This window comes from Aquarana catesbeiana, linkage group LG01 (assembly GCF_042186555.1).
Source record: "Aquarana catesbeiana isolate 2022-GZ linkage group LG01, ASM4218655v1, whole genome shotgun sequence".
Taxonomy (NCBI): domain Eukaryota; kingdom Metazoa; phylum Chordata; class Amphibia; order Anura; family Ranidae; genus Aquarana; species Aquarana catesbeiana.
In genome coordinates this window covers 562,443,548-562,456,011 of record NC_133324.1, presented here as the reverse complement: position 1 = coordinate 562,456,011, position 12,464 = coordinate 562,443,548, and the positions used below count along the sequence as shown (strand labels likewise).

Below are 12,464 nucleotides of genomic sequence, written 5' to 3'. Positions count from 1 at the left end.
GTATGAATATTAATGGGAACCCTGAACCAAAATTAAAAAAAAAAAAAAAAATTTGCATAGGGGTCCCCCTTCAGGTCTGATATGGAAATTAAGGGGAACCCTGCACCAAAATATTAAAATTACGTGCGCCCCCCCCCCCCCCCAATCCATTTCAGACCCTTATCTGAGCACGCAACCTGGCAGGCCGCAGGAAAAGAGGGGGAATGAGAGCCCCCCCCCCCCGAACCGTATCAGGAATATTTCATTTTTATGGTTTCACTTTAAGCATTAAAAAAAATCCATTTAAAAAAAAAAAAAAAATTGCATTGATACATGTCCCCTGGGGTAGGACCCAGGTCCCCAAACATTTTTTTATGGCAATAACTTGCATATAAGCCTTTAAAATTAGCACTTTTGATTATTCATGTTCGTGTCCCACAGACTTTAACGGTGTTCCGGCGGCTTTCGAATCTGCAACCGAACACCGCATATTGTTCGCTGTTAAGCGAACACCCGATGTTTGAGTCTTACTTACGTTCAACTCGAACATCGGGCTCATCCCTATTGATGAAAGGTCTGGACAGCAGGCAAGATAGTTAAGGCCTAGATGCAGTATGCAGTTTAGCATTGTTCTGCTGAAACATGCAAGGCCTTCCCTGAAAAAGATGTCTGGATGGGAGTATATGCTGCTCTAAAACCTGGATATATCTTTCAGCATTGATGGTGCCTTTCCAGATGTGCAAGCTGCCTATTTCACACGCACTAATGCACCCCCATGCCATCAAAGATGTAGGATTTTGAACTGAGTGCTAATAAGCTGGAAGGTCCCTCTCTTTTTTAGGCGGGAGGATATAGTGCCCATGGTTGCCAAAAAAAGTCAAATTTCAATTCATCTATATAGGCTATAGTAAAGTTTTCCAATTTGCAACAAGCCATTTTAAATGAGCTTTGGCCCAGAGAAGATGGCAGCGTTTCTGAACCATGTTCAGATATGGCTAATTATTTGCATAATAGATCTTTAGTCAGAAAATTAAATCCTTCTAGATCGCTCAAGGCTGGCCCTTTTTGTAGGTAAAGCTATGTAAAACATTAAAAATAAGTGTCTATACTGTTTAAAATCCAGTACACGGCCTCACCCTGCTCTGCACATGCTCCGTTGCTTTTTGGCATTGTGCTGTAAAATCAGAGCCACTAAAGGCCAATCTGCTAATAGCCTAAAAATGTACTGCTGTTCAGGGGCCCTGGGCTTAAGAAAAATTGCAGCCTCTAGCAAGAAAGAACAGGAGCAATGCAGGAGGCAATTTATAGTTTACACTAATTTTGGTAGAATAATTATTAATCAGTTTACATTTACTGTGGCAGGGTGGCCCTGCTACCTGCTAACAACCTACCTGTACATTGCGGTTTCTTCCAGGTCTGGGATGTGTGTCAGCAGCGACCTGCTCCGATTGGACACAGCGATCTCTCCTGAGAGAGGCAGAACTGCAGTCTGCCTATGTAAACAAGGTAGATCACTGTTTTGTCAGAGGGGAAGATGGAGATATTGTGTTTCTGCTAAGCAGGAACACAGATTTCTCTCTTCCCCCAGTCAAAGCATTCCCCTCACAGTTAGCAAACACTCCCTAGGAGCACATTTAACTCTTTGATCTCCCCTGTTAACCCTGTCCCTGCCAGTGTCATTAGTACAGCAACAGTGCATTTTTTAACCAATGATCATTGTATTGGTGTCACTCACTGGTCCCCAAAAAGTGTCACTTAGTTTCAGATTTGTCCGCCGCAATGTCGCAGTCCCGCTAAAAATTGCTGATCTCCGCCATTACTAGTAAAAATTAAAAAGGCACAAAAATATCCAATAGTTTGTAGATGTGATAACTTTTGCGCAAACCAATCAATTTATGCTTATTGGAATTTAACCAAAAACCATGTACCAGAATACATATTGGCCTAAATTGATGAAGAAATTTGATTTATTTTTACTGGATGCCTTTTATAGCAGAAAGTAAAGTTTCTTTTTAAAATTGTCTGTTTTTTTTTTTTTGTTTAAAGCGCAAAAAATACAGCGGTGATCAAATACCGCCAAAAAAAAGCTCTATTTGTGGGAAAAAAAGGCAAATTTTGTTTGGATACAGGTGTTGCATGAACGCGCAATTACCAGTTAAAGTAGCGCAGTGCCAAATTGCAGAAAATTCTCTGGTCAGGAAGGGGGTGAAACCTTTTGAGGCTTTCGTGGTTAGCCACCTAAGGGCCGAGCCTCTTGCTGAAATTTGTTGTTTTTGTTAGAAAATTACTTAGAACCACCAAACATTATATATATATATTTTCTAACACCCTAGAGAATAAAATGGCGGTTGTTGCAATACTTTATATCACATCGCTTTTGGGCAGCGGTCTTACAAGCGTACTTTTTTTGGGGAAAAAAAAAATACACTTTTTTGAATCTTGTCAACATTTGATAATGCCAATAGAGACATGATCAATATCCAGAAAATTTTATTTTGCTTTTACCAGTCAAGTCTCGGAACCTTGTTTTAATTTTTTTTTCCATTTAAAAATTATTTTAGTCCTGAAAATAACTTAAAAACAGTACTAAACATAACCTTTTCAATACCGGGCACTTTCCCCCCTTCCTGCCCAATAGGGAAATCCCAGAACTCAAATGCCCATGGCAATTTTCAGCTTTCAGCGCTGTCGCTTTTTAACCACTTAAGGACCGAGCCTCTTTTTGAGATTTGTTGTTTACAAAGTTAAAAACATGTTTTTTTGCTAGAAAATTACTTAGAACCCCCATACATTATACATTTTTTTTTCTAACACCCTAGAGAATAAAATGGCGGTCGTTGCAATACTTTGTCACACCGTATTTGCACAACAGTCTTACAAGCGCACTTTTTTTGGAAAAAATACACTTTGACTTAAAAAATAAGACAACAGTAAAGTTAGCTCATTTTTTTTCATATTATGAAAGATAATATTAGGCCGAGCAAATAAATACCCAACATGTCACGCTTCAAAATTGCACCCACTCGTGGAATGGCGACAAACTTTATCCTTAAAAATCTCCATAGGCGACGTTTAAAAAAAAAAAAAAATTACAGGTTGCATATTTTGAGTTACAGAGGAGGTCTAGGGCTAAAATGATTGCTCTTGCTCTAATGATCGCATCGATACCTCACATGTGTGGTTTGAACACAGTTTTCATATGCGGGCGCTACTCATGTATGTGTTCGCTTCTTTAAAAAAAAAAATATTATTTGTTTTACCTTTTTTTATTTTTACACCGTTCTTTTAAAAAAAAAAAAATGGTGTCACTTTTATTCCTATTACAAGGAATGTGAATATCCCTTGTAATAGAAAAAAAAGCATGACAGGACCTCTTAAATATGAGATCTGGGGTCAAAAAGACCTCAGATCTCATATTTACACTAAATGCAATAAAAAAAAAAAATTAAATGTCGTCTGAAAAAAAAAAGTCCCTTTAAGAGCTATGGGCGGAATTGACGTTCTAACATCACTTCCGCCCTGCCATCTTCCCCTCACTCGTCTTCATGCCTAACAGGACACAGGACCCGATCGTCTCCGCCGCTTTTGACGGCTCTGGTAATCGGCGGAGCCCTCTCCTGCTGCCGATAAAAGTGATCTTGTGGCGAATCCGCCACAGAGACCACTTTTATCGGAAAGCGAACCGCCCGCTGAAGAGGATACCAGGGTTATGGCAGCTAGCTGCCAGTAGCGATGTAAAACAACAGCGGGCAGTCCATAAGTGGTTAATGTGGAACGTTTGTTTCTTGCTAAAGAACATTATTTTGTATCAAATTGTTATGGGTAAAGTTCCCCTTTTTGGATGGCACGGTGAACAGACAGTGAATTTTATGAGTATTCATGAGCCCATGCAGTGAGGTCCCTCACAGAATCATGCCCATTTTTAATGTAGTGCCATCTGAGAGCCTGAAGATCACGGGCATACAATATTGTGTTTGGGCTTTGTCCTGTGTGCAGAGATTAATCCAGATCCGTGGAATCTTTCGACATTATATACTTTAGATAATGATATACTTAAAGTCTGCAATTTTAAGTTGAGGAACATTATTCTTGTTCGATTTTTTTTTTTTTTTTTTTTTTTTTTTAGACAGTTTTTCGCAGATTGAACTTCTGCCCAGCTTTACTTTTGAGACACCAACTCTCTAAGATGCTCTTTTTTATACCCAATCTTGTTACCGACCTGTTGCCAATTAACCTAATTAGATGCAAAATGTTCTTCCAGCTCTTCCATGTTAGTACCACTTAATTTGCCCTCTTTGTTGCAGTCTCAATTTTTTTCAGATGTATTGTGGGCATCAATTTCAAAATAAAGTTTTTTGGGTTTTTTTTACTAAAATGGTACTTTTTCTCAGTTTAAACATTTGATGATTTCTATTGTGAATAGAAGATGGATTTATGAGATTTGTAAATCATTGCATTCTGTTTTTATGTTGATTTTACACAGTGTCCCAACTTTTTTGGAATTGGGGCTGTACAATGAAAGGGTAATAGCCCTGCACTGTATGTAATGAAGCTGAGGGAATGCCCACTGGTGCCTGTGGGAAGGGGGAATGGGGTAAGTAATACTGCCTTTTCCTACCCCGTAGAAATAAGAAGCTTTAAACCTTTGCAGTGCAGAGGGAACCCACTGCAAAGGTATCTTTTTTTTTTTTGTTCCAGTCCAAAGTGTAACTTTAACACGCATAATAAATGAATGGAGTTCTACAGACAATTGCTGACAGCTGTCAAACTTGGTGGAATAGTACAGGTCTGATTCCACCAATCAGACCTGGCGGTCGGTCCGGTTCACACCATGGAATAGCACAAAAATGTGCTGTATGTTCTTCTGCAATTCACATGTGAGCCTGGTCCAGTGAGATTTCAGCCCATTCATTTGAATGGGCTGAAATCGTGCCTTAACACATCATAAGTAGTGCGTGCAATCCAGTGCAGGCAAACACACTGTATTTAGAACCTGCTTCTGGGAAGTCATTAAGTAAACATTAAATACAGAAAGAAACAAATGCACTGCCACTCAACATCACAAATAATAAAGTAAAAAAACACAGCCTAAAATAAGCTACTGCAAACACCAAAAATGTGTTCCCACATATAAAAAAAAAAAAAAAAAAAAAAGTAAACAAAAGCAGTGCTGCGCTGCTAACACATCAAACTAAAATTTGGTCAGAAATAATAATAATATGTAAGCACTTTCTGATTGAACTTATTTTTGGACTTTTGCACAATTGTATACTTTTATCGATTCATGCACTAATTTTTGATTATTCATTTGATTTTAGCACAATTTTATTATATGATGATATTTATGTACATTGTGTTAGCAGGGCAGTATTGTGTTTATTATTACTGTTTATTGCAGTAGGAGGCTCTGAGTGTCACTTTTGTCTTTAGTTATTGATTTTTTGCACCTTGTGTAAGCGGGGCAGTAGCGTGTTTACTTATTCTGTTGTGGAATTAGATGGCACTTTAATTTACATATACATTGTACCATTGTTTGCATTTATCATTCTTTACCTTATTTTGCAGTTTGATGTGTTAGCAGTGCAGCACTGTTTTTATTATTTATAATGGTGCACCGAAACCGAAAATTCAGGATGCACTTGGCTGAAACGGAAATGGATGTTTTTTTTTTTAAATATATATAATTTTTTTTTTTTACACAAATAACTGTATTATAGTCAACTTTTTTAAAGTGGGAGTAAACTGTACCTACAGGTAAGTACCTACAGGTAAGTCTATAATTGCCGCGGTATAGTCGCGCTGTCACATTGATTTCAATGGGCAGGAGCGGTTTAGGAGTGGTGAATACACCGCTCCTTCACCGCTCCAAAGAAGCGGTTTGCAGGACTTTTTTCACCGTCCTGCCAGCGCACCGCTTCAGTGTGAAAGCCCTCGGGATTTCACACTGAACAAACAGCGGAGGCTGTTTAGGGGTGGTTTGCAGGCGGTATTTTTAGCGCAATACCGCCTGCAAACCACCTCAGTGTGAAAGGGGCCTTACTTATAGGTACTGTAAATATCTCCTAAACTTGCACCTTTAGGAGATATTTAATGTACATGGAGCCGGCGATGTCACCGATGCATGTGCTCTGAAGGAATGGCCACCTGGGTCGTTCCTTGAGGTTGGGTTCACACCATTGCGTATTGGATGTGGGTTTCTCCGCATCCAATTCCCAATAGCAGGAGATTTTGACCGGCTCTCTATGGAGGCCAGGTCCGGAACGTTTTGCAGAAAAGCGCTGTGCATCTTTGGGTCTGTTTCAGGTCTGAATTCAGTCCAAGTTCAGGCTGAAATCGCATGCGGCTCAACGAGCCTCAGAATGTTGTGCTATAAACAGTGGTCCCCATGCCCGGGAGAAATGTCACCGCGACTCTGGCCACTCACACAGTCAGAGTTTGTAAAAAAGGAAGGAAGACCAGGTGAAGATAGAAGCTGTGTCAGCCTGATGCTGGAGGGCTTCGTTCTACGGCAAGCTTCACATAATGTGCTAGTATGCGATGCATACTAGCACATTATAGCTTTGCCTTGCAAAAAAAAAAAAAAAAAAACAGACCGCTGGTGGTTTACTACTATTTTAACATCATGAAATGTGATGAATATGAATTTATTGTCAGCCATTATTGGCACCTTTAGAAGCGGTGTTAAAAATCCTGCTTGCTGCATTTTTGTTGCATATTTAGCAAATGAACCAAAGACGCACCTCCCCATTGAAAACATAGTAAGAGTGCATCAAAAATGCATTGTGTTGTGTTTTTTGAGTCACATGACCTATAAAAAGGTGTTCCGCCTAATACGCGTCATTTGATTTGCCCACGTTATAGACAGGTTAACTTTAAAGGATAAGTTCACCTTTTGTAACATGCTAAACCTGTATTCAGGTTTAGCATCTAATCTCTTGTTGCAACAGTGAGCGGGGTATGTTCTCCCAAAATTCGTTGTGATAACAAAAAAAAAAAAATATTGAGTGGCCGTGCGGCCACGTCATTCATTCACAGAGTTCTGTAAATGTGAGAACTACAAGTACAGGAAGCCTTTGCAGCTTTCAGCTTGCAGTTCTCAATGAACTACCAGGGAGCTGTTGAACACTCTAGGTAGTTCATTAATGCTTCCTGTCAGTGTGTAACTGGTACAAGCAGACAGCTTACACTGACAGTACGCAAGAGTATTAGCAGGAGACACTTAAAAACGGGGTAGGGTGGGGGAAACTAGCAGCTTGGGGACCGACTGCAAGAGCTAAGATGACGCATTAAAGAAAAAAAAAAAGAATTTATTATACAATGCAAGTTTGGACCTTCTCCTCCTCTTCTCCCTGGCAAGGGTTTACTAATCTCTATAAATATGAAAATTCTGTAATGACCATTTTTCAAGGCAATTGACCAGCCCACATAAGTCTCTAAAAATAAATGGAATCATCTGATTAAAATAACCTAGAGCATGCTTCTGATTCACAAATGATAACCCAGTATGTACAGCTAACGATGTGAATTAAGACTGAAGGATCTCATTGTTTGGGAAAGAGGAAGTGAAAAACATGACCCGTGCACTCGGCAGAGCTACAAGTTGGGAGGAGAATAACATGGAAGCAAGCAGAGGAACAACGTTTCCATATCATCTACATCTATCACTAACCAGAAATTTAAAGCTTCCATCAGTGCTGCAGAAGTACACAGCATACGGCCTTTCATCACCTGGTTAGTCTAGGGGGCTCATTTATACTGCAGTCCCCATGTCCCCATGTTCAGTGGTTCTAATTGCAATTGTGGTACATTTTTAGCATTTTTTTTTTTTTTTTTTTTACGAGTTGCCTCGTGTTAGACGTTAAAGTGTAGGCCTCAGACACAGAGGTGTACACCTGTGCAAAGCCTTTGTTTACCTGCAAGGGGATGCACATGTGTTGCATGGATCCCAGTACAAGCAGTCCCATTCATGTTAAAGCAGAGTTCCGGACAAATGTTTTTATTTTTATTTTTTATTGATCTGAGCATTATAAATTATAACGAGTATACAAGGTTAAATGTGGATGTTTCTAAAATATAAATGTAATACTTACAAGTTTCTCCCTCCTGTTGTGGCCGTTGCCATCATGATTGTGGGCATGTGAAGCCCAATCAATATCTCTTCCTGGGTAAGCGTTGGAGAGGTGCATGCTGGATAACCAGCATGCACCTCTCGATCTCGTGCATGAGCAATTCACCGGCAGCCGTAGCGCCGATTGTTTCTAAAGTTGCCATAACAACGGGCGGCGACGGAGGAAGGTCCCACCCTGTTGTTATGGCAACAAAGGGCTTTCTTCCCTATTTAAAAATGGCACTGTGATCCGCCTTAAAATGCATCATTTCCTGATAGGAAATGACACGATTTTTGATCACAGTACTGCCCACAGATAAGCGAGGGAGGAAGTGACGAGGAGCTCTGGTAACTATAAAAAGAAAAAAATTCCTCCAAATGTTTCTTTATAGGTTTAAAGGAGTCTGTTAATGGAAAAAAAATAATTCAGGGTGGAACTCCGCTTTAATTGGGACAGAGCCATTGCCCCCAATTTGACATCATGTGTCGCGCACAGCTCCAAACCTAGGCAGTGTGAATTTGGGGCCGTGCACATGCACGGCTGTCGAATTGAGAGCAGTGGCTGTGTCCGAACTGACAAAAATGGGTCTGCCTGCACACCTATGCATCCCTGTGCTGAGGGGGACATGCAAGGAAAATAAAAAAACAGCATTTTAGCTTGCACATGATTGGATGATAAAATCAGCAGAGCTTCCACTCATTTCAGATCTTCCCCTCAGATCTACAGCGACTGCACTTTTAAGTGCACTTATAGTGCAAAGTGGATTTGCCTTTCGTAAATAACCCCTAGTGTGTGCTCAAGGCCACTCACCTGCATGCCTGTCACAACAGGACAAGCGGCTGTGTTAGTGCAGCCACTGTGTCTCAATAGATTTGGGGCCAATTCACACCATATGCGGTGACCGACGTCTTACCTCACTGTAAAAAGTCGGTCAATGCAGGGACACACAGGAAAGAATTATTTCCTATGTGTCCTATTTACACTGCAACGCTGCCTAGCGCAGACATGCTGCATGTTATCCCAGCACACTGACCCGAATCCCACTGCAATGTCAGGCAGCGCAGCGTATCACACTGCCCCACAATGCAACGGATGAAGTGTACATTCTGTAAACTTAAAATAAAAGTTAGTGCAAAACAAAAAATAAAAAGGGAGCAGTGCGATGCAATTCATCATGCATCACACTGCCCCCTAGCGTAGGGGCAATGCAAAGAGGCTGGAACGGTGAATCACTCCAGCTGCTCTGGTATATCACAGAGGGGCAGTATGAAATGGCCCTTTAAATGATTTTAAAAAGAGGAGTTGGCTTCCCCTCCCCCTGAGAAGGCAGACAACCACCCTTTTAGGTGGAGCTCTGTTTTAAGATCAAAATGTTTCTTACCTTAATGCATTCCCCACCACCAAACACTTACCTAAATCCTCACATTATCTAGCACTGTCCCATGTGCAGTACTGCTCCTGAGACACTGCTGATGTCAGTTAAAGTAGAACTAAACCCATCGATTTAACAGTTAAAAAAATAAAAGCACAAATTACATGCTGGCAATGATAACTGTCACATTTGTTGTGTCCTCAACCAAACTGTCGCACCATCAAATGGCTGACCCCATAACTAATAACATGTGCAGCATCGTGGCCATCGAAGATCAAACAGGAACCAAGATAGCAGCCTCCCTGCCTGAAAACGATAGGAGGGCTTAGTTACGCTTTAACTCCTATGAAGAGGAAGCGTGGCTATGGATGCAGGAGCATGGCGCACAGATGTCCCCTCAGCACACAGCTTACTGAGGGGGTACTTGTAAGAAGGAGAATTGGACAGCACCAGTGGGGGACTCCAGAAGAGGTGGTAAGGGACCGCTCTGTGCAAGCGGGTAAGTAAAAAATGTCTAAAACACTGCGCTTACTCTATATAGTAGCAGCTCACACAACAAATAAGGAAATTTGTAAATAGTGCAGGGGTACATAGTGTAGCGCTAATTAAGATACAAAAATTCTGAATTGCATAAAGGTATAAAACAAAAAATCATTCATAACATATGTCCGGAAGGAATATTGAAGAAATTCTCTAGTACACATCTAATATATATAGAAAAATCTGGAGAGCAATAAAAGTCCCATAGATGGTAGTATTATACACCAAGTGGATAGCAGATTGGAGGGAGTGTCTCAGAAATGTTGAATCCCCCGTGTGGAAGCAATGCAGGCTTACCAGAACTGTTGGACTCATAGAAACATACATCCCCTGAGTCAGTAATGCTTGTATTGCCAACAGACAATGGAGTTGGGGTCTCCCAGCAAACCGATGTAGGATCCAGATGTTGTTTTTAGGACTCTAGGCCAGACTCTTCCATATATAACTCAATCTCGTGGTAGCCCCTGTGAAGGACTGATGTGGAGAGTTCAGCTCGCAGGTAAAAATTTGCACGGACAGTTGTGAAGATTGCTGCCTGTGTTCTTTGCTGTTCACAGACTAGGCCGGACCAAGCGGGTAAGTAGACAGAGGATTGGACAGCACCAGTGGGGGGACTCCAGAAGAGGTGGTAGGGGACCGCTCTGTGCAAGAGGGTAAGTAGACGGAGGATTGGACAGCACCAGTGGGGGGACTCCAGAAGAGGTGGTAGGGGACCGCTCTGTGCAAGAGGGTAAGTAGACGGAGGATTGGACAGCACCAGTGGGGGGACTCCAGAATGGGTGGTAAGGGACCGCTCTGTGCAAGAGGGTAAGTAGACGGAGCATTGGACAGCACAAGTGGGGGACTCCAGAAGAGGTGGTAAGGGACAGCTCTGGGAAAGCGGGTAAGTAGACAGAGGATTGGACAGCACCAGTGGGGGACTCCAGAAGAGGTGGTAAGGGACCGCTCTGTCCAAGCGGGTAAGTAGAAGGATTGGACAGCACCAGTGGGGGGACTCCAGAAGAGGTGGTAAGGGACCGCTCTGGGAAAGCGGGTAAGTAGACGGAGGATTGGACAGCACCAGTGGGGGGGACTCCAGAAGAGGTGGTAAGGGACCGCTCTGTCCATGCGGGTAAGTAGAGGGACTGGACAGCACCAGTGGGGGGACTCCAGAAGAGGTGGTAAGGGACCGCTCTGTGCAAGCGGGTAAGCAGACGGAGGATTGGACAGCACCAGTGGGGGACTCCAGAAGAGGTGGTAAGGGACCGCTCTGTGCAAGCAGGTAAGTAGATGGAGGATTGGACAGCACTGGTGGGGGACTCCAGAAGAGGTGGTAAGGGACAACTCTGTGCAAGCGGGTAAGAAGAACATATTTTTCATTTTAATAATAGCCTTAAATATTGCTTTAAATGGGCTACCTAAGGTCAAGAGATCCTGAAAAAAATTGCTCCTTCATGGTATACAGACCTCAGGCCCACGTAAGTAAGCCCTTACATGCATGTGTGGTGCATTTACATGCGAAAAAGTGCAGCACGCTGTACTTTTCTCAAACACACGTAAAAAAGCACTGCAATGGTGTAAACGTGGCTCCCTGAAATACATTCATGTTTCTTGTATACATGAAGTGCCTAAAAACACATTGAACTGTCTCCAGTGTAAGGGAAGCCTCTATATTCATCCAGGTTTGTAAAGGCAAATAGAATGGAGCTGTGAGGGAACCTCTCCTCACAATGAATGGTAGTGCCTGAGTGACACAGTAAATGACAGGGCACATGAATTGCAGGTTATGTCTTGTACACAGAGAATATACACACACACATATATATATATATATATTCCTGTATACAGTGCTGGCCTCTACTCTCCCATGACTGAGGCGTTCTCCATCCCTATACTGCCACATCATCCCTTCAGGAGGAAGGAAGGGGGAGACCCGGGCCAGGCGTTAGAAGTGCCATCCCTGGGAGGGGTATATTTCTGGGGGGCACGAACAAAATGCCACCCACCCTAGCTCCGGTGCCCACCTCGCCCCCCTCCCCACTTTCCAAGCGCCGGCTTTTCTTCCATTCACCGGTGCCTCACCTCATCCTCCTTGTGGTTCCGGATCCCTCTCACCAGGTCTTGCAGGTTCTTATCGAACATGCGATCAATGCTGCCCTTCACCATACGGAGCGCCATGTCTGCACACCGGCTAAGGGCCCCGCCGTACTCTCCTGTCACCGGACACGGACACACAAAATGGCCGCCACTCAGCTGACTGCTTTCCCCGCCCACCGAGCCACGTGACTGACAGCACAAGAGGCGGCCTGAGGGGGCGATGAACGGTCTTCCGTATCGCTCCCTCTCCTCTGTAGGTGCGACTGAGGGGGAAGAGTGACATGTCAGTGAGGGAAGTGTCTTCAGACGGTGTATGAGAGGAATATGGAAAAACCTGTTCTGTAGGAGAGATATAGAAGGTCTGCCCTATGAGGGTGGCTGATGGTGAT

At 42.7% G+C, this 12,464-nt stretch overlaps 1 protein-coding gene across 4 annotated transcripts in view; it reads right to left on the bottom strand.

Moving 5' to 3' along the window:
* AP3D1 (adaptor related protein complex 3 subunit delta 1) overlaps positions 1-12,247 on the bottom strand; it is a 168,060-nt gene extending 155,813 nt beyond the window's left edge. For all 4 annotated transcript variants that reach the window (XM_073596533.1, XM_073596541.1, XM_073596550.1 and 1 more), the window contains exon 1: positions 12,061-12,247. In XM_073596533.1, the coding sequence (XP_073452634.1) occupies positions 12,061-12,156 (96 nt within the window). In that variant the 5' untranslated portion in view covers positions 12,157-12,247. The remainder of the gene's footprint in view (positions 1-12,060) is intronic.
* Between the last annotated feature and the right edge of the window lie 217 nt (positions 12,248-12,464).